The sequence below is a fragment of the Eschscholzia californica genome, unplaced genomic scaffold (genome assembly GCF_041429995.1).
Source record: "Eschscholzia californica isolate CP2 unplaced genomic scaffold, dmEscCali1.0.p SCAF_2, whole genome shotgun sequence".
In the NCBI taxonomy this organism is placed as follows: Eukaryota; Viridiplantae; Streptophyta; class Magnoliopsida; order Ranunculales; family Papaveraceae; genus Eschscholzia; species Eschscholzia californica.
Genome location: NW_028238309.1, coordinates 44,425,925 through 44,452,810, shown reverse-complemented (window position 1 = coordinate 44,452,810; position 26,886 = coordinate 44,425,925). Strand labels below are relative to the sequence as shown.

Genomic DNA, 26,886 nt, shown 5'->3' with positions numbered 1-26,886 from the left:
CTTAAAATTTCTAACTAATTCTATACTCTTTGAGGTTTTTTCTTCTTTGATTTTAAATGAATATGATTACTAATTACTCGTACATATTGACATTCATAAGATTTACTAAGATCTATCAAGACTATTAAATAGTCGTAGTAAATCCCGTAGAAAGATGTGTGGAGATCAACTATGTGCACATTCAATTTTAGTTTTATCGTAAAGTTTGGTTTTATTTGTTCTCGCCATACTGATTCTTTTACGCCTTAATTAAAACTATAGGAACCTTATCAAATAAAGTTGTAATACAATTACCATGGAATCATAAGGATGACAAAGTTACATTAGCGATAATCTCTGCAAATTCAAATCATCGTTAAGAAATGCATTATCGACTGGCATTTGCAGAAAAAATATTAGGGTAGATGTTGGTTGGTTAACATAGTTAACTAATTGTAACTTTGTAACTTGTAAGTACATTAAAAATTGCGTCTTCCTAACAATAGCCGTATGGAACAAACTTTTTTTTCTGCCGTTTTTTTAATGAAAAAATTAGGCTAGCCAGGTGCGATTTCAAATCCTGACTCCGCCCTTGTTAATAATCCAATATTTTTGCCTTTAGACCCAATTATTTTAGCCCAAATCATAATTTCTCTTAAATAATAAATACATACACATATTAAAGCGATTTAGACTAATATTTCGAGTTTTGTCACAAAATTCTTCTTATAGATACTTGTCATAATTCTTCTTACGGAATCAATATTGTCATTAGTCGGTCTTTTCAATTTATTTTTCCCACTAGCTTTGTTATAATTTTTGGCTTGACATGTAAAGCCCTCTAAAGGCTTCTTTACTCTGTTAATGGGATAGCTTTCTATTATGGGTCTCTCACCCACATACCCGACACAAGCACCAAACCGGCGATATCAAGGAGCCGACCCATGCAACCCATGCAAACAAGATCTCCTCCATGATCTTAACCAACTTAGATTTGGTAAATATCTTTTGTATCTTGGTAAATATCTTTTGTATCCTTAGTTGTACTTATCTTTGTTAACCTATATATAGTTTCAATTGTAACCCTAATAACTTACAGAGAAATATCATTGAGTTTACTCATTTACTTTGGTTTCACTTTCTCTCCCTCTATCTCTCTCTGTCGACCGAACTACTCTCTCTCTCTCTCCATTCCTCTCGGTTCTATCATAATCAAAGTGGGTTAATCCACTTCACATGGTATAAGAGCCATTTCTCTCATTTTTTTTTTCAATGACAACTCCAGAAGATATCACCTCTGAATCAATTATGCAAGCTCCTAACCGAGTTCTATCTCCTTATGATGTTCATCCTTCCGACTCACCAACTACGGTGATGATAACGCCTCTACTTAGTGGAGATAACTATCCGTCTTGGTCTCGAGGTATGACCAAAGCTTTACGAGCTAAAGACAAGCTCGGCTTTGTCAATGGAACCATTCCAAAACCAACCAATCCAAACGACCTCCACTCGTGGGAACGTTGTAACGATTTGGTGGTTAGTTGGATCACAAATTCCATTGCTCCCGATCTCCGCCAATCTGTCCTTTATGATGATGTTGCCTCAGACATATGGAAAAATTTATACGATAGGTTTTATCAAACGAACGCTCCAAAAGTGTTTCAACTTAAAAGAGCGATTTCGTCACTTAAACAAGAAACTTCCGATGTCTCTTCCTATTTTACTCGTCTTAAGTCTCTTCAAGACGAGTTATTGTCTTTAATGGCTATTGATCCGTGTATTTGTGGTCATGGCAAATCGATCCTCGATCGAACTAACCAGGATCGTGCCATGGAATTCCTCCAAGGTCTTCACGACCGGTTCTCGGCTATTCGAAGTCAGGTATTGCTTATGGATCCTTTTCCATCACTTTTGAAGATCCACTCTCTTGTTAAACAAGAAGAGATTCAACAAAACATCGTGAACTCTTCCGTCATTGATGTTGAATCGGCTTCTTTAGCCGTCGGTCATAACAACTCTCGGTTTGGAAACCGTGTGGACTCCTTTGATAAACCTCGTCCGAAACGACCTCGTCCATTCTGTGATTTTTGCAAACTTCATGGTCACCTTCAACAGACTTGTTACAAGTTACATGGTTACCCACCAAAGACCAAAACCGGTCCATTGGCAGCCACGGTTTCCTCCATTGCTCCTGACGCAGGGGTGCCTGCAGCAACAACCATGTCACTTGATCAATACAAATACCTATTGACACTCCTGGACCAGCAAAGAAATACTCAAATGTCACTGTCTACAGGCACCTCCACTATGCAAGACCCGGCGGTCAACATGACAGGTACGTCTTCTCCTTTGTTCGCTACTTGGGTTGTTGACTCGGGGGCGGCTAAAAACATTTGTTCCGATCTTTCTTATTTTTCATCCTACTCATTGGCTCCCGACAATTATTTTGTTCGACTACCCGATGGTACTCGAGTAAGAGTTCACAATATAGGTTCAATTAAATTCACTCCTACATTGTTTCTCCGTAATGTTCTTCATATACCCTCTTTTAAATTTAACCTCATCTCCGTTTCCGAAACTACTAAATCACTTAATTGTGAAGTAATTTTTCGATCTTCTCATTGTGTCTTTCAGGACCTACGGAGGACAAGGACGATTGGACTTGGTGAATGTCACGAAGGACTATACTTACTTCGCACGGAACCTAGGATCTTTTCAATTTCTAGTTCTATTAGTAGTAATAATATTAGTTCTTTTGATTTATGGCATTGGAGGTTAGGTCACCCTTCGGTTTCTCGTTATAAGTATTTTATTTCCCGTATTCCTTGTATGCGTTCTACTATTATGAATAATAATAAAGTTCCGTGTGTAATTTGTCCACAATCCAAACAAACACGATTACCCTTCCCACTTAGCACATCTAAATCCACTCACCCATTTCAACTTATCCACGCGGACGTGTGGGGACCATTTTCGACTCCTTCCACGTCCGGGTGTCGCTATTTCCTCACCTTAATCGATGATTTTTCTAGGTGTACATGGATATATTTAATGCATAATAAATCGGACACTACAAATTGGATCACACATTTTTTTAATTACGTAACGACCCAATTCAATAAAAGAATCCATTCTATTTCTTCGGGGAATGGTAATACTCTATTTCCTCAAATTCAAATATTTCGTTCCGATAATGGAACGGAATTTATGAACAAGGAACTACAAAATTGGTTTTCCACTCAAGGAATATTACACCAACGTAGTTGCACTTACACTCCGCAACAAAATGGTGTCGTTGAGCGTAAGCACCGACACATTTTAGAAGTTGCAAGATCCCTCCGACTTCAAGCAAGTCTTCCATTATCCTTTTGGGGTGAATGCGTCTTAACGGCCATCTATTTAATTAATAAATTACCAACACTGGTTCTTAATGGTCTTTCTCCACATGAGAAATTACTTGGATCACCACCTACCTTCTCTAACTTTCGGGTATTTGGTTGTCTGTGCTTTGTACGAACACCAAAACCCGCTACCAAAATGGATCCTCGTGCCAATCCGGCAATTTTTTTAGGTTACCCACATGGACAAAAAGGGTTCAAATTGTTTGACTTACGATCCCGCCGTATGGTCATCTCTCGTGATGTGGTCTTTCACGAATCCACGTTTCCAATGTCATCTAATCCTTGTAACACACAAGAACTACAACGTCCCTTCCTTTCTATAGAAGATGATGGCACATTCAACTTCCCAACAGTCCATCCTTCGGCCTTACCAGTCACTGGGGTGCCCACAGAGAGTTCCTCTTTGACACGACCACTCACTGGAGTGCCGATAAGAACTGACCAGACCTCAGGGCCGTCATCACCTGTGGTGCCCTCAGCCATTTTAGCTGACTCAGACGATCGTTCTGCAGACACCGCAAGCCCGGTCCTCCCATCACTTCCCACTGATTCTATAGGCACCTCGGCCAGTTCTTCGAATCGTGCTTCCCAACCGATCGAGAATCTCTCTGTGATTCCTATTTCCGACGAATCTTTGGTCACCACTGACCCAATTCCAGTCACCGAGGAAGTGGACACAACTCGTCCCTCTAGAATCCGGCGTCCACCTCCTCATTTGGACGATTATGTATGTGTCACTCCGACTTTCCCATTCTCCAATTCAAACTCTGATATTCCTTATCCTTTATCACATTCTCTTTCCGATAAATTCTTATCTTCGGATCACAAAATCTTCCTTGCCTCAGTCCTTTCGGAAAATGAACCCTCATCATTTTCTCAGGCCATGAAATTCCCACATTGGAAAGAGGCTATGACCAGAGAAATTGAGGCCTTGGAATCAAACAATACATGGTCACTTGTCCCTCTCCCTATGAACAAACGTCCCATAGGTTGTAAATGGGTTTACAAGATAAAATTTAAACCCGATGGCTCGATCGAACGTTACAAAGCCAGGCTAGTCGCCAAAGGCTATACGCAAATAGAAGGGCTAGATTATCATGACACATTCGCTCCGGTTGCTAAATTAGTAACAGTTCGTGTTCTCCTCTCCATTGCAGCCATCAAAAATTGGTCTCTTCATCAACTAGATGTTAATAACGCCTTTCTTCAAGGCGACTTAAATGAGGAAGTATACATGAAATTACCTCCGGGTTATTCCAACAAGGGGGAGACACGTGTTTGTCGCCTGAATAAATCAATATACGGCCTCAAACAAGCGTCTAGGCAATGGTTCTCTAAATTTTCTTCAGTTCTTTTACAAAAAGGATTTAAACAGTCCCTATCAGACTATTCCCTTTTCTCTTACTTCAAAGCAGACATAATTATTCATGTACTGGTCTATGTGGACGACATTATTATCACAGGTAATAATGAAATGGCCATTTCCAAGCTTAAATCCTTTCTTGGGGATACATTTTCCCTTAAAAATCTTGGTTTTCTTAAGTATTTCTTAGGAATAGAAGTTTCCCGCTCTTCTTCAGGCATTTTTCTTTGTCAGAGAAAATATGCCCTTGACATTCTTCAGGATTCGGGTCTGACTGCAGCCCGGCCTTCTTCATTTCCCATGGAACAAAAACTCCGTCTCAAATCAACGGATGGAATCAATATTCCAGATCCGACTCCATTTAGAAGACTAATGGGTCGCTTAATTTATCTTACAGTTACACGACCTGATATTTCATTTGCGGTCAATAACTTAAGCCAATTTATGCAGCAACCAACCACTGCTCACTTAGAAGCTGCTAACCGAGTCCTACGTTACATTAAAGGAACTTTGGATCACGGTATTTTTCTCTCCGCAACCAGCTCACTCCATGTTTCTGGCTATTGTGATTCAGATTGGGCTGGTTGCCCTTCCTCTCGTCGTTCAACGACAGGTTACTTCACGATGCTTGGATCAAGTCCATTATCGTGGAAATCAAAGAAACAACATACTATAGCACGCTCCTCCGCAGAAGCAGAATACCGTGCTTTGGCAACTCTTACTTGTGAGCTACAATGGCTCAAATATCTTCTTAAAGACCTCGGAGTCGATCATCCTTCTCCTATGACGGTCCACTGTGACAATCGAGCAGCCCTTCACATAGCCGACAATCCAGTATTCCACGAACGAACGAAGCACATTGAAATAGATTGTCATCTGGTACGGGAAAAGCTCAAAACCAACCTTATTGTAACAAAGTTTACACCGACAACGGATCAACTTGCAGATATATTCACCAAACCTTTAGGAGCTGATGCGTTTTCGAAGATTATTGGCAAGTTGGGCGTCCTTTCTATTTCCGCTCCAACTTGAGGGGGAGTATTATGGGTCTCTCACCCACATACCCGACACAAGCACCAAACCGGCGATATCAAGGAGCCGACCCATGCAACCCATGCAAACAAGATCTCCTCCATGATCTTAACCAACTTAGATTTGGTAAATATCTTTTGTATCTTGGTAAATATCTTTTGTATCCTTAGTTGTACTTATCTTTGTTAACCTATATATAGTTTCAATTGTAACCCTAATAACTTACAGAGAAATATCATTGAGTTTACTCATTTACTTTGGTTTCACTTTCTCTCCCTCTATCTCTCTCTGTCGACCGAACTACTCTCTCTCTCTCTCCATTCCTCTCGGACTCTCGGTTCTATCATAATCAAAGTGGGTTAATCCACTTCACACTTTCTGGTCCAAACAAAAATGGTCTATTTTTTTCCACCAACTAACCCAACTTTTAATAGAATGATTTGCCACTAATCAATATTGCATGACCAGATTTTGGAAGACTTGGATTAAATTTAGATACACTTATATTAAATTTGTGCACCTAATTAGGAATTATTTATCCGGAGACGTAGGCGAAAAAAGGTTTTAAACTAGTATTAGATTATCTTTGTCTATATAATACATATCAGATCGTTCAAAGTATTTGACTTTTTTCTCTCATTAATCAGACTCTCAATCTAAATATCATGTATTTGCCAAATCATTCGACGTTTATTTGTAATCCTAAAGAATTTAAATGGCATGGATACGTGATCGTATAGAAGTAAACCTAAATACTTAAGGGCTTAAGACATAATTATATAAGCCACTTACAACTTAAAATTATTAGTTGAGTAGGCCATTATAGGCCATTTTTTTTATTGATTAGTCCTCAAATCTTACCTCAATTCTTGTTGATGAGTAAGCTCCCAATTGTTCCGAACCTACTCCAATTATCTTGATCACGAACTTTGGAAAAGCAAATCACTTCTATATATAATATATTTGAAAGATTAATTTATGAGTTAGTGTAACTATGACATCTAATGAAAACAAACAATTAGAGACTAACCACCAAATCCAATCAGTCAGAATCCACTAAGATCAAATCTCTTTAGCTCATATCATCAAGGTGCCACCTTTCTCTCAATTATATTCATCCAAATAAATAATGTACAAAATATGTCTATACGGCAACCATTAGGTGTTGGAGTCTGATCCAATTTTGGTTTGGCTCAACTCAACAAACTCAAGAGATAGATGCACATAGTCGAGCTCTTAATATAGAGCAAATAGTCTCTCACATCTAATTCGGGACTAATGAGATATTTTCTTTTGCAGTTCAGACGAAAGTTAATTAGTTAAAATTAACCCTATTTATTAAGTTAGAGATCAAATTGCAAACTAGAACAATTAGTTTGGGGAGCAAATTTGCAGTCAAAACATACACCCAATCTGCGGTCAATGCATTTGACTACTCGCGTTTGATTTGTTGGGTGCACTCCGGGCAACCTTCTTGAAGGTCCCCAATGTGCAATACAACAACCATGATTGACCCATATTCAAGATTATCTTGCCCTTGCGAAGGGAACTAGCAGACAACGTTTTTTCCATTATTTTCCTCCTAATCAACGGATAAAATTGTAACTGATAGTGACCTCTACAGAACCGTCATGTTTTTTCATGAAACGGTCAACAAAAGCGTCCTTACATTGAACAGAGACGTAAATTATGTGTTAATTCGATTCCTATAAATAGAACCAACTCTTACTCTCACTTTTTTCAGCAGTCGGAGCACGATTTGTCCAGCATTTCAAATCAATAATATTGAAGAAGAGTTTTTCAGATCATCTATAAATTTCAATCGCTCATAAGTCCTTCTGAATTTCAATAGTTTGACCGTGTTCTCCTTCAACGTAGCTCTAAAGGCGAATGAAGTCGTTGTATCTAGAGACGAAACACCATTGATTTGTAGATACACACAATAGGCGGAATTGTTTCATTAAGCTAAGAAATTTTTCTCGCCTCAATGTTTTAACTCTTCTTGTACGAGATGTCGAGATATAAGAGGAAAATATCAACTAACTCTTTCAGTGAATTTTATATTACCCGTCTGAAATACATCATCACATCATCACGCACATCAATAAACTATACGAGCTACGTCTGTTAATATATCTTTCTTAGTATGATTGAAGAATAGATAACATGTAACATGGCGTGTCAAATGAACGACAAACAATAAGATACTACGACTAGAAGTTCAGATGGTCTATCATAATATGATTTATGAAACCATGCTTCATTACATGTTATTTTTACCATGACACTAAATCACTAATGTCATATGTCAAGTTACCATTACCATTAGAGACCTATGTACATGCTCCATTAGCTGTTGGCTGTACCATTAACTATTTGTAAATCAAACTAGCAAAAAAAAATACTTCTACTAATGGTCAACTGCCTTTCTAATATCTTAATTTTTAAAATTTTATTTTCCTTTTGAAATGGGAAAGAGTTAACCCTTTTTGTGATTACGACTAATTGTATAATTAATTAATTAAAGATTAGTAGGTGGAATTCTTTCTTTCTCTCTCATCGTGAATTTTTTGTTTGGGTCATATTTGATTGTTCTGTAATCTGACCTTCCACCTTTCTTTATGTCTCCTAAAAGTGGTAAATTTGCTTTTCAATCTTTCAATGGTCCCTTTGAATTTGCCTTTCTCTTTCTACTTGAGATCAAAAGTTCAATGAATTTGTTCTTGTGATGTTTCAAAATTAAGTAATGTTTGTTGAAAAAAAACATTAAGGTAATAAAGTTAAGTTGATTTGAGGCCTACCATACACGACTATTGAAACCAAGTCTAATTCTTCTACATAAATAGTCAATTTTATTTGATGATTTATCTAATTTGAGGGTTTACTTGGTCTCAAAAATTGAATGTTGTTAGCCATTTTCAATGAGGGTCACATTTTCATACAATTGTTCATACTATTCGATTAAAATATTGGTTTATGGATATTCTGACTAATGATAGTTTATCAATTCAAAACTGAAGTCATTAACTCCAAATTTTTATAATATTGTGCATTTTGTAGCCAAGAATAAGTTGTTTATTATTGATCGTTCTGAGAACTACTTGCTAAATATGCGGTCAAATAGAATACGATAAACATCAAGACAACATTAAAATTAAGCAACAAAAAAAGACAACATTAAGATTGTCTTTCAAATAAAAGAAAATGAATGCAGGAAAAGGTATCAACGATATCTTACATAATTAGATGTGACATATGTGTACTTAGTAGTAGTCTTTAATCATGAAGCTATATGAATTTGGGTTGATCGATTGCCCTTTGCTTAAGAAGAAAGAAAAGAATAAGTAGGGATAACAAGGGAGAATTAAGTGTGGCACATAATGAGCCCTTCTTTTTGTTGCAACAGCCAAGGACTTGAACTAGATAAAATAGAATCTTGACAAAAAAAAATTTGAAACTTCAACATGGACAATATTAGGTAGGAAGAACAACAAATTTCACAATCAACAATGGATTTAATTCATCTATTAATCTCTAACCCCCTTAGCCTATAAATCTTCTACTATTATTTTTTCCCATAACTCTCTACTGCCCTCTCTCTCCCTCTCTCTAATATAATATATATTCCCTTTTCACTAAGAAAAATTCACTTTCGTAGTTATATTTACATTTATATTTTGATTTGATTCATTCGTCGTTCTTACATAACAGTACAACCATTTGGATTTTCATCACTAAACATCTGAGGTGGATGTGAATTATCTGGCACGTATCCGTAACCATATCCATTATTGAGTCCGTACCCATTCCCTTGAATTGGCGGTCCATATCCATAACCTTGACTAGGGCCAGATACGTATCCATAATCTTGACTAGGTCCAGGTCCGTATCCATACCCTTGACTAGGCCCAGTTCCGTGTCCATAACCTTGACTAGGTCCATATCCATACCCTTGACTAGGCCCAGGTCCGTAATCATATCCATGACTGGGTCCAGGAGCGTACATATAACCCCGACCAGGTTCCGGTACATATCCATACCCGGATACGCTTGAGGTCCCGGAATGATCCCTCTTGTTTATTTCGATATGAACTGCCCTACTGACGGGGGATTCTTCAATCTTGACGGCTCCGTCTTGTGATTTCTTTTTACCTCCATCGTCAGCGACCTTCTCTTTCTTCTCACCATCGCCACCACCACCCCCGACACTATCTTTGTTTTTCTTGTCTTCCCCACCACCACCAGCTGCAGCGCCATCGTCTTTCCTGGGTGGAGGAACAATCTCTACACTTCTTCTAAGCTTCTCTTTCAAATAAGGAGTAAGAGCTTTAACATTCATAGTTCCTCTGAGAGTTACTAGATCCTTCTTTGGATCTATCGATACATCGTTAACACCTGTTATTATTTAATACAAGTGGTTAATTAAGTACTATAAACTTAACTTAAACTTTAATTAACCCAACTTGCAAATTTTTAAATTATGACAAATAATAAATACTAATTATACTTAAAATTAAACTTACCTTTAATCTTCAAAATACTCTTCTTAATTTTTTGAATACATCCATCACAATGTAAACGGATTTTCAATACTACAGTTGTCTCCTGAGGCTGCAATATTCCAAAACAAAAATATAAAAAACATGTGATTAAATTATGTTGAGACTAGCTAATTGGATAAGTATAGGCTAAACTAGCTAATAATTGATTAATTTCTTCATAATTTAAAACAAGGTCAATTGAGAAAGAAACAAAGAAGATAATGTTAGAGAAGAATTTGTATGGCAAGTGAAGTGGGAAAAGGGATGATTTGGTCACCCATAGTTAAAGTGGGAATAAAATGGCAAACAATAAGGTAGACTAGTTCCTAACTATTTCACTTTTCAGATGGGAAGGAAGGTCATAGTCTGTTTTGCTTATGCAACGTTTTCAGTTTTGAACTTTTCATTTTTCAAATCTAAGAAGGGGCAGCCCTAGAAAAAATTCATTAGAGAATAATAGTCAATGAGATTTGGGCTATTGAAATATTGATGTGGCACTCAGTGTTTTGGGTGGTAATATGATAACAAATTTTTCAGATGTATTCTGATTTTTGAAAGCATGATACTAATAACCTACTCTGTGGTGAAATTCGTGACATTATCCCTTGTTTACTCTGGTTGTTACAATTTGAAACTCAAATGCGGAACCTGAGTATATTGTATCTAAATAAGATCGTAAACCTTTCAACAAAACAAAAAAAAAAAAAGGAAAAAAAAGATCGTAAGCTAACATGTAGGAGCCCAATCTAGTTAGGTGGAGACACGTGCTCTTAATCTTATTTTACCTAAAAAACATTATGAACTAACATGCACCATATGCAATCTCCCCAAATTAGTGAGGGTGTAAAATAGAAGATAGTTAGGTGAACTTTACCTCCTTTTTCTTCTCCTCTATCTTCTTCTCCTCTGGTTTCTTCTCCTCTGTTTTCTTCTCCACTTGTTTCTTCTCCTCTGTTTTCTTCTCTTCTATTTTCTCTTCCTTTTTCTTATTCTCAGCCTCTCCTCCACCACCACCACCACTTTCTTTTTTTCCGTCGTCTTTCTTGGGTAAGGGAGAGATAATTGCAACCTTCCTCTTCGTTCTTGCTTCAACTTTCTCTTTGATCATAATTGGATCAACTTTCCCAGTCACAGTAATTATTCCACTCGCACTATCTGCTTTACATTTCTCCACTCCTTCATAATCAATCACAGCACTTAAATCAGAAGAGATAGAAAACAAAGAACAAAAACCCAATTCTAATTCTCAAGAAACATAAATTAAAAACCCTAATTTATTAAATTATATACCTTCACAAGTCTTGATTGTTCGAGTTACTTTTTTGGCACAACCATCACAATGTAAATCAAGTTTCAAAACAACAGTAACAATTCTATCTTCTTTCTTTTCATCTTTTTCTCCCTTATTCTTCTTTACTTCTTCTTCTTCTTGTTTGTTCTGATTATTTTCAAGTTTCTGCAAATTCAAAAAACAAAACTTGTTGATTATATTACTGATTTAATATGAAATTAAGAAAGAACTCAGAGAATTAAAATTGAAGATTATGGAAAATGGGTATTAGGTAAGTTTAATACTAACCTCACCCATGTTTGTTAATTGATTGAGGAATGAATATTTAGGGCTCTTCTTTGACAGAATTCTACTAAGAATTGAGTTTGAAGAGAAGTCTTGATTTTGGTTAGAGAGTAAAAATGGGAAATGGAGTTTGGACTTTATAGAGGGAGGTTTATGAGCTGTAGATGTGGTCAGGTTAGTTGGATGATGATGATGATGGGTGTAATGGATGATGTTGTATCTTTATTAAATGTATGAATGCGTAAAGAGGAATTAAAAATTTGATGCATGATGATGATGGATGGTGCCGCCTCGGATGGACCATTTTGACTAGAGAGACATCTTTTTGGACTTATATTTGACGTTTGCGTTGGCGTAACTAGGTGGTGGTTCCTGGAAATGAAAAACCAACCGTACGATCTTTTTGTAGATGATCTAGTACTATTGAAATGACAATAGTATTATTCAGAACCTATGTGACCGTGTTTGTCAAATTTTGCCGGTTCCTCACTTCCAGGAAACTTTGTCAAGTGGCCGTGTAGCATAGGTCACACTACACACAGGTCAGTAGCAATTTGAGTCTGAGTCCAAGTCCAAGTTCAATTGTTTCACCTTCACAGAGATTTGCCACGAGCTAGAGCTGAAAAATTTAGAGTGTCATTAAGGGGGGTAGTGGATAGGGATTTAGAAAGACATTCGTGGACAAAATGTCTCGTAGACATTTCGAGACATTTTAAGACATTTCGAGACATTTGTCTGTAGACAAAATGTCTTTATAGACATTTCAAGACATTTGATTCATGGACAAAATGTATTTATGGACATTTCAAGACATTTGGTTTATAGACTAAATGTTTTGGAGACATTTCAACATATTGAATCCATGGACAAAATGTGTAGTAGATATTATTATTGTTACTATATAATTATGATTATTATTATTATTATTATTATTATTATTATTATTATTATTATTATTATTATTATTATTATTATTATTATTATTTCATCATGGATGACAATTGGTAGGCAGTTATTATTTTAGTATTATCATTATTTTCTAACCAAACAAAATAATATATTTGTACTCATATTTTAAAAATATATTTTTCGAGTTTTGTGGACATCTGTGGATATTTGAGAACATTTATGGACAATTGGTGGACATTTATTTATTTAATTTTATCATTATCGTTTAATCATATGAAATAATATATTTGTACCACTATTTCAAAAATATATTTTTCGGCTTTTCGTAGACATTCGTATATATATATCTGTGGACATTGATCAACAATTGGTGGACATTCATTATTTTAATATTACCATAATCGTCTAATCATATGAAATAAAAATAATTGTACCATTATTTCGAAAATATATTTTTCGACTTTGGTAGCCATCCGTAGATATCTGTGAACATTGATGGACATTTGGTAAATATGTATTATTGTATATAGTATACTAATATATTAATATATTAATATAATAATATAATATAGTAATATGATAATAATATCATAATTACTATAATATAATATAATATAATATAATATAATATAATATAATATAATATAATATAATATAATATAGTATTTTATATATTATTTATTATAAATTATTTAATCTAATTTGATAATAATAATTTTTATCTTTCTTAATGAAATGTCCACAAGTGTCTTCCATATTTTGAGAGACATTTTCTCTCCAAAAGCTCTCCAAATTTACACTAAAATGTCTTCATATGTCTCCAAAACCAATTTGTCTTGAAATGTCCTTAATTTCGTGTCTCTAACGAATACCACAGACATTTCAAGACATTTGAAATGTCTCAAACGAATAACACAGACATTTAGAGACATTTTAAATGTCCCCAACCAATAACACAGACATTTGGGGACATTTAAAATGTCCCCAACCAATAACACAGACTTTGAGGGACATTGCCATGTCCCTCCAAATCCCCAACCACTACCCCCCTAAGATTTTTAGTGGAAAAAATGAGTGAAAAACCCAAAAATCTAGACCCTAATAAGAAAAAAACCCACTCAAAAATAATAATGTCAAAAAAATCCATTTTTTGAACATTTTTCATAATTCCATTTTTACCCTTATATGTTGACAACATATATCATTGTGTTGTTATAAAATGTTGACAATATCTATAATAATGTCCCGACTTATTATAAAATGTTGGTGTCATATATAATTGTGTTCTTAACAACATATATAATGTATTAGTCAATATATTATTTGTTCGTTAACGGATTTGTTAAATACAAAGGATAATACGCATAACATTTTAATTTTTGTAAAGGACAAACAAAAAAATGCTTTAGTCTTTATATTTATGTCGAAAGCAAAACAAAAAAATGCCAAAACCATTTATTTTTTCACAAGACAAATCGAAAAATGTTGTAGCCAAAATGTTTGTGTTAGTTTGTCTATGTAAAATGCAAAAGAAAAAAATGCGAAATATTTTGGCAAAACAATGTCTAAGCAAGAACGAATTTGTTCAAAAATTTATAAATTGTTGAGACAAACTATGATTTGTTCAGAAATTTACAAAATTGTCGAGAGCAAACCAAGAATTGTTCAGAAATGTTCAAAATTGTTTTTTGACGTTGATTTGAGCGGAAAATTTCATTTTGGAGGGTAAAATTGTATTTTTACCTAATGGGTTTTTTCCTCATTATTATTTAGTATTGGGCCTAATTCTCTTTAACTTTCCCATTTTGGGCCTTATAATTACCGGCCCTTTTTAGTGTTTTTGTAAAAATTCGCCTCCAACAGGACATTTTACTAGACTTTCAATGTTTTATTATAGAGAATCTCATGAGAGATACTCTAAAATTTGTTGCAATAATCCCAAGTTGATTGTGAAAGGGACATTGAGTGAATTTATAAATGTGAGCGAATTCTTAACTCTTGAGCTAGTTTTTGGGACGAGAGACCCAATACTTGTATCAGAGTACAGGTATAACAATTCTCGACCCAATAACTATTGAAGTTAAGATCCAATGTGTGAAAGGAAGATTGTTGGGAGAATCCTACATTGGTTGTGGAAGGGGCATGTGGTGAGTTTATAAGTGTGAGATAAGTCTTACCTCTTGAGCTAGCTTTTGGGGTGAGAGAAGCCAAAACCACCCAACAAAATTAGATTCTCTTATTGAGTTCCTCCAAGCGTCACTGTAAAATGTACATCGATACAAAATTTTACTTTGTTCTATTGAATTTAAGAATGACACGTGCATTAAATAAAGTTATTTTACAAATTTTTATTTGGAAGAAAAGAAATTTAAAGTGTCACAACTTTGACACTTGGAAAAGAAAATCTTAAGGACATCTCTCATGCAGCACTACAAAAAGTCTCTATTAGTCTTACATGTCAAGTTTCAATTGAGTTTCTGACTCGTATGTGGTGTAAAATAGAGTCTTCAATTCTTTTGTGTCTTCCACGCTAAAGTCTAAATTTGTTTTATTTACTTAATGGGTTTGTTTATTTTTGTAAAAGAACTAGGGTATATCTCGTGCCCTAGGGCACGGACACTTGTATAAATTACATGTTACGAAATTTATGGTTAAATTTCAAGTGTAATTTATTGTTAAATTACACTTGAAATTTATTTTGTTTCTTTTTTTCTTAAATTAGAATTTTTATTTTTAAGAAGGAAAGGACTATTGTTTTTTAAATAGGTTTTAGCCCTTGAATTTTTTTTTTTTTTTTCTTAAATTAGATATTTTTTTTCTAAGAAGGAAAAGATTATTGTTTTTTTAATAGGTAACTTTATTTCTACGAAGGACTATATTTTAAACTTTGAGAAGGGCTTCTAGACAATATCCTTTATTAAAAAAGGATGTTTGTCCCAGTCATCATTTTCCTTTCTGTTTTATATAATAGATAATTAGTTATTTTGAAAAAAATAAGGACTTGATTTATATTCGTTCAAATTTAAGTATCAATGAGTCAGATAAACATCTTGAACCCTGCGCCCAGAGGCAAGCATAAAGGTAAATCCAAACCAACTTTAATAAGAGCCCTACTTTTATCTCGGGACAACGGAGGGAGGTCTAGAAAAAGTAGCTCGACACCTTCAGTCTTGGTCCGCCTTAAACCAAGACCGAAGGTGGGTTGGAGTCTGATGATGTCGAAAAGTTGTTATCTCAGTTATTTTCTTGATGGGGATATCGTTTGATTGATGAAACAAAGCCTGCTAAAACACACAGTAGACACTTTCGCACTCAAGTCAGTAAAGTATGCTTGCGGCTTAGTGGAATGAATTCAAAGTCCGAGTTTAGATTTTGACCTCTCTCATTTTTACTAGGGCAAACGTGATATGCTTATATAAGTTCGGCTGATTTATTGTGATGCTTAGCGTCGATGATGCGGCGGTAAGAAATCGCCTTGGATGATAACCACATTTCGACGACCGCTTGGAAGATAATATCTGATGATTGCTTATCTTCCGCCACAGACAGATCTTTTCATAGTTAATTGTTCGTGTATAAATAGTTGGTTTTTGGCATTCCACGTCACATAGCTTTGTTCAAGCACTTTTTGGATCTAGAGCAAGTTGAGCTCAGGTTAGGTAAATCTTGTCTCAGGTCTACTTCCTGTGGCTCGAGGCAAAATGATACTCAAGGTGCCGAGCTAATTTCACAAACTTCCTTTACAAATTTGATACACGGAGTAGAGCTCTTACGAAAGTTGGCTTGGTCTTTCTTCTAGGATTACTTCTGAGCCAGTGCAAGGTTCAAAGTGCCTAGAAAACTCAAGCCGGCCTCCTATGCCAGGGCTCAAGTGGCAAGGTTCTTTCGGATCTACTTCCTTGATGACTTTGGCGAGGGTGACGTCTCTTGCATTCTAATCAATTTATTGACTTTTTGACTTAGTCAAACCTAAGCTCATAGCATATCTTGTTTGGTTTGTCGAATTTTCAACCAAACTGAACAGAACATTTTTGGGTTCAACCGAAAAACTATTTGGTTTAGTTCGGACGGGTCGGTGCCTGGTCCGCTAGGCTGACCATCGCACACCCTATGATCTACCTACTTCAAAATTTGGCTACTATATAGAAGTAATGGAGGGGGCTTTAGGGCTTCCCTATAAACTTTCTAAAAAAGGAAGGTGCAAGAGATTTGTTACCATAGAATTTGGGTGTTTATGAAGAAAGTAATTTTTATGGGTACTTTTAAGGCGCCTCGTTCTTTTCCTCTTAGTCCATCATCCCTCTCTTGGTACTCTCCGTGGGCTTCGGACTGAGCAGTCTAAGATCTACGGGTTACAACAGTTCGAGGACTTTGGACTGGTGTCAGTCCATGATCTTAAAGCCCAGCACGGTTACGGCCCAAGAGTGAGGGAGGCCCAACAGTAAAATGGAAGGGCGCCTATACACGCACCTTCTTTCTGTAATTCTGTTTATCATCCAAAATTCCAAATGATAACAGTTTCAGTTCGCGGATACTCTTTCCTTACCAGCTGAAGAAGAAGCGAAATAGCACTCGAACAGTGAAGGCTCAAAGAAGATCAAAGGGAACGTCTCAATGGCGGTAGCAGCAGTAGCAGCTGCATCAATGGCATTCTCTTCATCATTACATATCTCTTCGACTTTCTTTAGAAAACCTAATCTTAGTTACAGAAACGTTCGAAATTTCCCCTTCATTAGGTCTGCTGTTTCATCTTCCTCCACCACCGAATTCAACATCTCCTTCGGTTCTGATACCCTAAAATCTAAACCATCCTCAGAAAAAGAAGAAGCAAAATTATCAAATACCCAATCTTCATCAGCTCCATTTGTCATACCGTGGATTGTTCGTGGTGAAGATGGTAAACTTCAACTCCAATCAACTCCTCCGGTTAGTCTTCTTCATGAAATGGCGAACTCAAAAACTACATCGACGACAACTAAGAAGAAGAAAAAAAGTACTCCTACTAAAGCAATTTTGACATCAGAACCCAAGTTTTCCAAGGCAGCTAGGAGGTTTTATAATGAGAATTTTAGAGACCCTCCTCAACGGATAAGCAAGGTTCTTGCTGCTGCTGGAGGTAATTTGTTAAACCCTAGTTGAAAATTGAACCAAATGAAATTTCTGCAAGTTTTGTTTTGATTTACCTCTGATTTCTGATAAGGTAAACCCAAATTTGAAACTCAATTGTATTATGGCTTTGAAAATTTACGAGTTTTTAAGTTCAGTAAGTAATTTTTTCTCAGTGGCATCTAGAAGAAGTTGTGAAGAGCTTATTTTCGAAGGAAAAGTGACTGTTAATGGTTCTATATGTAATACTCCTCAGGTATGGCGTGCCCTAGTTTTGTTAGTTTTTTTTTTTACTTTATGTAAAGAGTTATGTGAAATTTAGAAGTGAAAGAAATCATTTTTCTACTGGTAGTGGCCAAATTGGAATTTTAATTTTCCTTGCCCTGATTGTAGACGAAAGTAGATCTTGCCAGAGATTCAATATATGTTAATGGAAGGCGGATTTCGAAGAAACTCCCTCCAAAGGTGTATTTAGCTCTGAACAAGCCAAAAGGGTTGGTTATAATTCTTTTCACAATATAGTATATCTACTTGATTCTTACCGTGTATTCTCTTGCAATGTTACTATTTACTTGCCAGTCTTCTCAGAGCTTTGTTTCGATCAAATCTTAATTATGTTAAATATGATAGGTATATTTGCTCCAGTGGGGAAAAGGAATCCAAATCTGTCTTGTCACTTGTTGATGATTATATGAACACTTGGGTATGTGCCGATATGGCTTTAACCTTTTATTTATTTTGTTAAGTATCACAAAATGTATTGGTTAAAGGAGAACCTTGAGATTGCATTTAATAATTCCTTAATGTGTGTACAAAAAGTATAAATAGTTGGTTACTTTTTCAGGATAAACGAAATTCAGGAGTACCAAAACCACGACTATTCACTGTTGGTCGACTTGATGTTGCCACAACAGGGCTTATTATTATTACTAATGACGGTAGTTATAGCTTTCTGAATGGTGTTCTTTAATGTGAAATCCTTTATGTAATGAAGGTGCTGATGCCAATTACAGAACTTTGTACTTTTCAGGAGACTTTGCTCAAAAGGTTTCACATCCTTCTTCTAACTTAACGAAAGAGTAAGGCTTCAAAAATCTTATCTCACTCCTCATTGTTTGTAATCTTTATGTTCATGAGTTCTGCATGACCTGTGTCAAAAAGGTGCTTCTACTATTTTCTTAGGATAATCCCTTTTCTGTGGTTGACTGTGGACTAAGAAGTAAAAACAATTATATTTTACATTTATAGATATATTGCAGCCGTAGAGGGTGTTGTTAATAAACGGCACATGGTAGCCATCTCCGAAGGCACGCGTATCGAAGGTGTTCACTGTAAACCAGATTCTGTGGAGTTGCTACCGCAACAACCAGGCATATCAAGGTCGCGGCTTCGCATAGTGGTAAATAATCTTCAGATCCTTCAACATCATCCTTTTTTTCCATTTGCTCTTTTCCTTGTTCTTGGATTAAGTTTGATTTTTTTCTGTTCACGTTAGCCGTCTCATAGATGAAGTCATTTTCTGTGAATCTACTCTAGATATATGATGTTAGAAGTGTACTTCCTGGTATTGGTGTCGGCAGGTTTATCGAAATATTCCAATTCTCAATTTCCCAATAAGACATTGAGATGGAATTGAAGAAGCAATCTTATTAATCAATATTGGACAAATCCTATGAATTTCTCTGTTAAGTAAACTTGGTAAAGAAAACAAAAATAAAGCAAGACTGCACGACTCACTTGAAACTTGAACTGGGTACTCTAATGTTGAAGTTCAATTTATATCTTAACTAGTTATAGGGTGCATATTTTCCTATGGTATAGTTAACATCATCTGGATGATAATGCATGTGGACAGAAATCGTTCCCTTATACCATGATATATATTTTTTTTAAGCGCAAAATGAGTCTGTCATACTCGGTGACCAAATTGTCTATCAAACTCATTTTATTACTCCAAGTGTCAATATCTTATGGCAGAAAACCTCCTCACAGCGACCTCAATATTTGCATTTTTTTTTTCCTTCTGTTGATTCCTTAATCATAAGTTTGATAAGCTGATTGCCTTTCATATTCCCGCGGTTGGATGTCAAATTCTCAATTACATTTTAACATGTTAATGCTGTCATCTTTGAGACCTGGTTAACTCTTTTGGACGCGATGATTCTTTATCCTTTCTTGGAACTTAAAGATACAATTTGAGAGAACTGGATACCTTGTTGCTGTACAGGTTCATGAGGGAAGAAACCATGAAGTTCGGGAACTTGTGAAAAATGCCGGACTTGAGGTCAATTTCTGTTAGTGTTTATACATGAGATAATATTCTTGCTTTGAGTTTATTTAGTTCTTGAAATGTTAACTAATTCTACTTCACTTTGTTTCAGATCTATTCTCTAAAGCGTATGCGCATAGGTGGTTTCAGGCTCCCCTCTGATCTTGGGTAATCATTGTACTACAATTCTGTAATAACATTGTATGCGGATAAGTACATTCACTTATATACTGAGAAACATAGATGTTATATATAATTCCTATGCATAAATTTCAAAATCACACTATTTGTCTAGACGTGTACGAGGCAGTAGAAGTTTATCATTTACTCTTCTTTACTTGATGATTCAAAGACTTCTGATTGTCTTGTTGTTTCAGACTTGGGAAACATATTGAACTAAAACCAGGGGATCTCAAATCGTTGGGTGGTGGGAACTAAACAACTGCAGGCTGCAGCTTTAAAGATGTCAGGAGTTTCAGTTCTACGTTTTGACTTTCGACTGTGACCTCGATTCAACATTCATCACCTACAGCTTCAAAATTTTCATTTGGGATCTCGGAGAGACTGCTGTTAGGTAACTTATCTGTATTTGGTCATCTTCAGTTGGGTCATATTGTTATAAACTCCATCGTTCTATCTTTTTTTATACGGTGTAACATAGTTTTCAGTAACACAAGAAGATTACAAATGTTCTATTGTCAAACAAGACAAACTTAATTATATAAATCATATTTTTGTTTTCTAATATGAAAATTACTCTACTATTATGTTTATGTAAGCGTTTCATAATTAAATTTTAGATGAAATAAATTATTTTGTACAATTGCTACTCGAATTATTTATTAATCTAAGATTAGGGTTACTATATTTCCTACTAGAGGCTGTCTTTGTCATCATTGTCCATAAGTCTAAATTGGTGGTGGTCTTTGAACGCTACTCATTATCAAATTAGTCTGCAAGACTTTTTAATGGCCGATAAGCGATAATAGTTTATCTTCATACTCACGATTAGTGCATCATTATCCTTTCGTTAACCTATCTCATTTGATATTTTATCAATGTCACAAGAAATGCAAATAGTAAGTTTGACTATTAATACTTTTGTAACTACAAAATCCTCCAGGACATCAAATTCCCAAAATTCATGAATTTTTGAGTCCTAGATATGCTGCTCCAATGAGGTTTAGTGTTATTTGAGATGACTTCTCTTTTTTCAAATTCATTATTGGAGGTGATTGTCAAAAAGTAGATTTTCTTTTTTCAATTGAATTGAAACCCTAGAAGCCTAGTGGTGGGATTAGATTATCAACTATTCGTATTAAACCCATTATCACTTCTTACACCCAAGTTATATTATATACTCCATTTGATAAATTAACTAATCATGTTTTTGTCGTATTAGATAGCGGACGGATTGAATAACAATATGTTTGTTTAGAAGTTAACAACATATTTAGGATTTTAATATTGAAGTGAGTGGTCTATAATTAAGATGACTTTGGGATAGATTTTTAGCAGTAAGTCACATTTTAAACTCATCAAATTGCAAGATAATCCAAAATCTTCCAGCCATTATCTTGACCTAGTCACATTACAAATTTAATAAATAAATTAAAATAATAACAAATACAAAATAAAATAATTTGGGTAATGATATAGCTATGCTAATATGTGGTTCCTTAGTTTGAATGACTTATGTTCTTTACTAGATCCTTTTGGTCGTTAGAAATTTTGTACTTACAAACTTCTCACATGAGGACATGAGGTATATAGGTATTTTTCATATCTGGGTTTCTGCTAAAACCCATGACACATCTCTCATGTAAGGGGTTATGAATTGGTTGTCTGTGCAGAAATCATTCCTGTAAAAGCTTTAAAAAGATTGCATCTATCATTCACCAAAAAGAAATGCAGCACAATAGAGAAACTTTACTTACCTAAGTACTGAGAGAAGTAGTTGATCAAAGTTTAGATTAGAACTCCAAAAAAATGGGATGTCTAATCTGAATGATCATGAGACTTGACCTCTTCATCTTCTAATTTACTTTACAAGTCAGTGTTTAATAGTACAAGAGGAAGTCATCACTTGTGTCACTGTTACTACTATTACTAGTAATAAGTTGTTTAATTTCCTCAAGAGTATAATGATGAAGATATGATGAAGTATTTGGAGTGTTGATTTCTTCCCACAACCCATTGTGATGTTCATGATCATGAGAACTCCATTGATGATTATGATTTGAATTAAGTCTGTGATTATCATCCCCAAATCTTAATTCTTGACGATGGTCTTCATGAACTGGTTCACTGTTGAAGTAGTTACCCATTTGTTGATGATGATGATCACCATTAAAAATGAACTGATTTGTAGAACTCCCATCTGGAGAGTTACTGCAACTAGTATGATCATTTCCAAGCATTTGAGGAGTGTAATGGTGGGTAAGATCTGTTATTCTTTCTTGAATAACATTCAGAGGAGAAGTAATCATGGTCTCGGTAGTGGTTGGTTTGCTAATATTGTCGTTTAAAAGATTTGAAGGGACTACTAAATTGGGTTTGATTGGATCTGTGTAGTAATATGTTGATTGTGGTGATGATGATGCAGTTTGATGATGAGAAGAAGGAATTGGCATTGTTGATGATGACATGAGTTTCTTCTTGAGCTTGGTGTTCCAGTAGTTCTTGATATCATTGTCGGTCCGTCCTGGTAATTGTGCAGCTATTATTGACCACCTGCAAATGAAGAGAGATTTGTATTATAAGTTCCCATAAGAAGAAACAATTACATAATTCTCTCCATATATCTAGTTTTTCCGTTCTTTTGAACATTTCATGGATGCAAAAAGGATCAAGATTAAAAAGAAATTGGTCATACTTGGTTCCAATGCTAGCAAAGAGAGAGCAAATAATCCTATCTTCATGATCAGAGAATTCGCCATGTTTAATATTGGGTCTGAGATAGTTTAGCCATCTCAGTCTGCAACTCTTACCGCATCTTTTCAGACCTACAAACACCAGAGTACATAAAAGCACAAAATCACTCGAAAAAGCTTGTAAGAGGAGACACACAAGAAGCAGAGATTGAACAACAATATATTGATTTGCATGAGAAAACGGTCTTTTTTTTAGAAGATTATAACTTATACCAGCTTTTTGTGGTAGAGCAATCCAATTCCCACCAGTCCCATGTTTCTTTATGAACTCCTTGAGCTTCATATCTTCATCTGGTGACCATGGCCCTCTTTTAACATTTGCCTTATCACAACAAGGAGCTCTCCCCATCTCTCTCTCTCTCTTGATAGTTTTGGTTTCCTTCTGTGGAGTTCTTTTAGTCCCTTTTGAGAATGCAAATATTCCTCTCTAGTGATAATGGGGGCAGCTGTCTCATACATGTTTTCTAGAGACATAAGCCGCCATGAAATAGAAGGACTTGATTTACTGAGAAGGGGGATGGGGTAGAAAGAAGTCAAAGGAGAGGCCTCCTAGAGCTTTTTTTAACATTTTTTTGTTGATACTTTTTTTAGGTAAAAGAAACTTGTCAATTCTAATCTCTATCATACACTCTGTATTTCCATTTTCCAAGCATACTAGTAGTGATGTTCCTATTCTATTTTGTCAAATTCATCTACATATGAATTCGAAAATCCAAACAAAAATTAGGCAGAAGATCCAATTTAACAATGAAGAAATAATTAATGCTAAAAGTTATAACCATATTAATTAATTCATTAATTCGATTAACTAATAGATAGAGGTACTCTCTTGCTAATTTTTTAATCACATGGTCGAATATACTTTTATCCAGTGTCAAGTCTGGTACAAGCAAATACAGTACCATTCCTCTCTTTCTCTATACTCTGTTTTTTCTTATAATTAAACACCTTTTCCATCAATAATTTGACACTTTTTCTCTCTCAATTATAGCCATCTCCGTTCTAATTTTCTTTATTATTAAACCATTTTCATCAATAATAGAACAAGTTAAAAACTCACCCAGACCCAGCTCATGGGTGAGATTGATAAGCCAACTTCCTCTTGATTTGTGCCATTGGTTATGGATTACCTACCAAATCTGCCCACATATTATGTGGTTCCATCACTATTAATCCTTTATTTGTGCCATGGAAATGACAAACTCTAGTTACGAAGACGGGACATTATCAAAACTATGTATATTTATCTCTCATGGTTTATCACTCTGACCAAGTAAAGTATGGCCGCTGGTATTTATAGAGCTTCGTACGAAGCTAGTTATTTAGAGAGCATTCTTTTTTATACTAAAAAAGTATGTTAAAACACATCCTAAAGTATAATCGGTTTACCGTTGATGACTTCACTTTTTATTCATCACAAAATAACCTGCCTACTCCCAAAATCCTAAAACATCTTAAAGCCTATAAAATCTAAGAAACATTGTATCATTCATTGAGTTATAGATATAGGTTTATGGTTGTCACTGTGGATTTCGAAGATGATCATGATGATTTCATATAGGTTTTTTTGTTTGTTTCTCTCGAGAAAATTTGTGTCATTCAATAGTACTGAAATTAAGGTTTCTATATAGTTAGAATTTGCTAGTTTTGGCTAGGAGTTTTTCAATATATGGACTTTATCCCGTGCAGTGGATGATAAAATCGACTAAAGTAGGGTTCGAGGCACACGCTGAACAATTAAAAAAAAAGATAAATCGACTAAAGAAGAAGATATTTTATTGTCGATAAATATTGTATAAGATGAAAAATTTCGGTCCGTATTGCTGGATATTGTTTACTTTTTTGCCGTATATTGTTTACGTTTGTCGTTTGTGATCGAGTTTTTTACTTCTTTCTAAACCAACATCAAGCAATCCTTCCATTTTTAGACGTCTTGTAAGTGCAAGAATTTGTAGGTTATACACATATGAGTTCATATTCTCTTCCAAAATTTAAGATCTTCTGGTGTAAATATTCGCAAAAAGAAAACGGTGCTATCACCAAAAACTTTTGTGAAAAAATACATTATTGATCTAAAATTTAGGATAAAAGAAGTAGCCGAAACACTTCATCGTCAAAAACATGTTTGCCGAAATTCTATGTTTGTGATAACAACACAGAAAACGATTTTGACTAATGAATTTTTTCTTCTTCAAAATAACAATATAAAGTTTATCTTACATTTAGAAACATATCTTCGCTCAAAATTTTTGTATCTCGGGTCAAAGGATTCTTGGTAGTTAGACTCATGAATGTAAACCTCCTCCATTAGTGAAGTTTCTTTCCTATATATCAACCTCTTCCAATAAAGCTGCTTCATGAATATCAACATCCTCGTTTGAAAAATGAAGAAAATGAACCTCTTCCATAGTGATTTATCTTCGGTGGTGTTTGTCTTACATTTAGAAACATATCTTCGCTAAAAAATTTTGTTACTTGGGTCAAAGGATTCTTGGTAGTTAGAATCATGGAAGTAAACCTCCTCCATTAGTGAAGTTTCTTCACTATCAACCTCTTCCAATGAAGTTGCTTCATGAATATCAACATCCTCATTTGAAACATAAAGAAAATGAACCTCTTCCGTAGTGATTTATCTTCGGTGGTGTTTGTGGTGGCCGGTTGGTGATTGTTGGGGGTGGTGCTTCTAGGGTATTGCCGTATTGGTGGTGAAGTTTGAAGATGAATGAGAAAAAACATTTTCAGTTTGGTCTCTTCATTTCTTTTGTTTTAGTACCTAACGTGATCTGTAAATACTAAATTTTGTGTGGAGATAAGGATCAAAATCCAAAAATAATTTGCTTTGCAAAAAGCCACTACTCCTTTATAAATATCACTGGCCTAAAGTATTTACTGATGGGTCTGTCCTAATTGGCATGGATGTGCTTAGCCGTATTCTGAAGAAGACAAGCTCCACCCTCTCGATCGAGAAAGTCTTGGGCGTGTTTGGTTATGATATTGTGCACAAATTCTTCCATCGGTTGGTTGAAACTACTTGAACTACATCTTTCTCTTCACAACTCAACTTATTAAAATCTGCATGACCAAGAAGAGTTTCTATTAACTCGTGGTTATATATTCCAAACACAACTACCACCTTCCACGTATCACTTTCCCTTGGTATTCCTTTGAGATGGAAGGGACCATTGCACTTTTTTGTGCTACTTTTCCTTTTTCTTCTTCCAGTGTGGATTTGGTTTTGGAACCAAATCATTTCTCATGTGTGCCGGTACTAATCACTTCTTTCAAAAATTAGTTGTAATACTAGTTTATTGCCACTTTTTCTAAGCTCTGACTTGCCTCGAGATTCGAACATATCTTCAGTCACAAAATGCTTACTAACATCAATATAACTCTTTGCCCCTCACTTGAATCTACATTGACATTTGAAATATTCGGGTGACGCATTTTCTCTTCGCTACAGTGAGAGGAGCCCTCATTGAAAAAACGGGAATGTAACCTATACTTCGACACGCCACGCATCCTCCCAATGGGACCTCCAAAGTCCCAAGGATCTAAAGAAAATGGTGAAGAAATAGACTTTCATTTAAATCAAAGATATATCAAAAATAGGGGAAAAGGAAACCTTTTATGGTTCACAATAAATAAAACCATTGGATCGACTATTCAAAGAGCATACGAATCAGACAGGTATTAGGTTTCGGAGGCTCGATCCGTGTCGTTGTAACATAAATTGGACTGGTCCAATTCGAACAAACCTAGCTTATTTTGAAATGAAAT

At 35.2% G+C, this 26,886-nt stretch overlaps 4 protein-coding genes across 7 annotated transcripts; 2 read left to right on the top strand and 2 right to left on the bottom strand.

The window, feature by feature from the left end:
• The first annotated feature begins 863 nt into the window (after nt 1-863).
• On the top strand, nt 864-2,862 carry LOC147558229 (uncharacterized). The gene is made up of 2 exons (XM_086664599.1): nt 864-2,314; nt 2,614-2,862. The coding sequence occupies exons 1-2, from the start codon at nt 1,252-1,254 to the stop codon at nt 2,646-2,648; spliced, it is 1,098 nt and encodes a 365-aa protein (XP_086520725.1). The 5' UTR covers nt 864-1,251; the 3' UTR covers nt 2,649-2,862.
• A 6,363-nt stretch (nt 2,863-9,225) lies between these two features.
• On the bottom strand, nt 9,226-12,027 carry LOC147558228 (uncharacterized). Its single transcript, XM_086659787.1, has 5 exons — nt 11,896-12,027; nt 11,607-11,772; nt 11,191-11,492; nt 10,299-10,386; nt 9,226-10,170 (listed from the first exon to the last, which is right to left on the bottom strand). Exons 1-5 carry the CDS (start codon nt 11,902-11,904, stop codon nt 9,476-9,478), a joined length of 1,260 nt encoding a protein of 419 aa, XP_086515913.1. The 5' UTR covers nt 11,905-12,027; the 3' UTR covers nt 9,226-9,475.
• A 3,826-nt stretch (nt 12,028-15,853) lies between these two features.
• Nucleotides 15,854-23,041, top strand: SVR1 (pseudouridine synthase family protein). 3 transcript variants are annotated; one of them, XR_015234311.1, is made up of 12 exons: nt 16,053-16,514; nt 16,601-17,917; nt 18,084-18,163; nt 18,301-18,401; nt 18,538-18,610; nt 18,752-18,845; nt 18,938-18,986; nt 19,156-19,306; nt 20,135-20,191; nt 20,289-20,344; nt 20,554-20,750; nt 22,782-23,041. XR_015234311.1 is itself a non-coding variant. In XM_086659784.1 (10 exons), the coding sequence occupies exons 1-10, from the start codon at nt 17,416-17,418 to the stop codon at nt 20,612-20,614; spliced, it is 1,224 nt and encodes a 407-aa protein (XP_086515910.1). In that variant the 5' UTR covers nt 15,860-17,415; the 3' UTR covers nt 20,615-20,921. The 3 variants fall into 3 exon arrangements, 1 of the variants encoding a protein (XP_086515910.1); XR_015234310.1 differs by having other exon boundaries at nt 15,854-17,917; XM_086659784.1 differs by lacking the exon at nt 22,782-23,041 and having other exon boundaries at nt 15,860-17,917; nt 20,554-20,921.
• LOC147558226 (uncharacterized) lies at nt 22,049-23,628 on the bottom strand. Of its 2 annotated transcripts, none has more exons than XM_086659785.1 (3): nt 23,323-23,628; nt 23,052-23,181; nt 22,049-22,909 (listed from the first exon to the last, which is right to left on the bottom strand). In XM_086659785.1, exons 1-3 carry the CDS (start codon nt 23,456-23,458, stop codon nt 22,237-22,239), a joined length of 939 nt encoding a protein of 312 aa, XP_086515911.1. In that variant the 5' UTR covers nt 23,459-23,628; the 3' UTR covers nt 22,049-22,236. The 2 variants fall into 2 exon arrangements, with proteins under 2 accessions (XP_086515911.1, XP_086515912.1); XM_086659786.1 differs by having other exon boundaries at nt 23,356-23,566.
• Between the last annotated feature and the right edge of the window lie 3,258 nt (nt 23,629-26,886).

What these genes read in the sequence shown, in the direction of transcription:
- LOC147558228 (XM_086659787.1), bottom strand. An exon ending in AACAATCAAGACTTGTGAAG is followed by an intron (nt 11,493 to 11,606) that starts GTATATAATTTA and finishes TTGATTATGAAG; the next exon opens with GAGTGGAGAAATGTAAAGCA. An exon ending in TAGAGGAGAAGAAAAAGGAG is followed by an intron (nt 10,387 to 11,190) that starts GTAAAGTTCACC and finishes GGAATATTGCAG; the next exon opens with CCTCAGGAGACAACTGTAGT.
- LOC147558229 (XM_086664599.1), top strand. Translation starts at nt 1,252, where the DNA reads ATGACAACTCCAGAAGATATCACCTCTGAATCAATTATGCAAGCTCCT. An exon ending in CCCGGCGGTCAACATGACAG is followed by an intron (nt 2,315 to 2,613) that starts GTACGTCTTCTC and finishes TGTGTCTTTCAG; the next exon opens with GACCTACGGAGGACAAGGAC.
- LOC147558226 (XM_086659785.1), bottom strand. Translation starts at nt 23,458, where the DNA reads ATGGGGAGAGCTCCTTGTTGTGATAAGGCAAATGTTAAAAGAGGGCCA. An exon ending in TGCTCTACCACAAAAAGCTG is followed by an intron (nt 23,182 to 23,322) that starts GTATAAGTTATA and finishes TGGTGTTTGTAG; the next exon opens with GTCTGAAAAGATGCGGTAAG. An exon ending in TTTGCTAGCATTGGAACCAA is followed by an intron (nt 22,910 to 23,051) that starts GTATGACCAATT and finishes CTTCATTTGCAG; the next exon opens with GTGGTCAATAATAGCTGCAC.
- SVR1 (XM_086659784.1), top strand. Translation starts at nt 17,416, where the DNA reads ATGGCGGTAGCAGCAGTAGCAGCTGCATCAATGGCATTCTCTTCATCA. An exon ending in GCTCTGAACAAGCCAAAAGG is followed by an intron (nt 18,402 to 18,537) that starts GTTGGTTATAAT and finishes TAAATATGATAG; the next exon opens with GTATATTTGCTCCAGTGGGG. An exon ending in ATGATTATATGAACACTTGG is followed by an intron (nt 18,611 to 18,751) that starts GTATGTGCCGAT and finishes TTACTTTTTCAG; the next exon opens with GATAAACGAAATTCAGGAGT.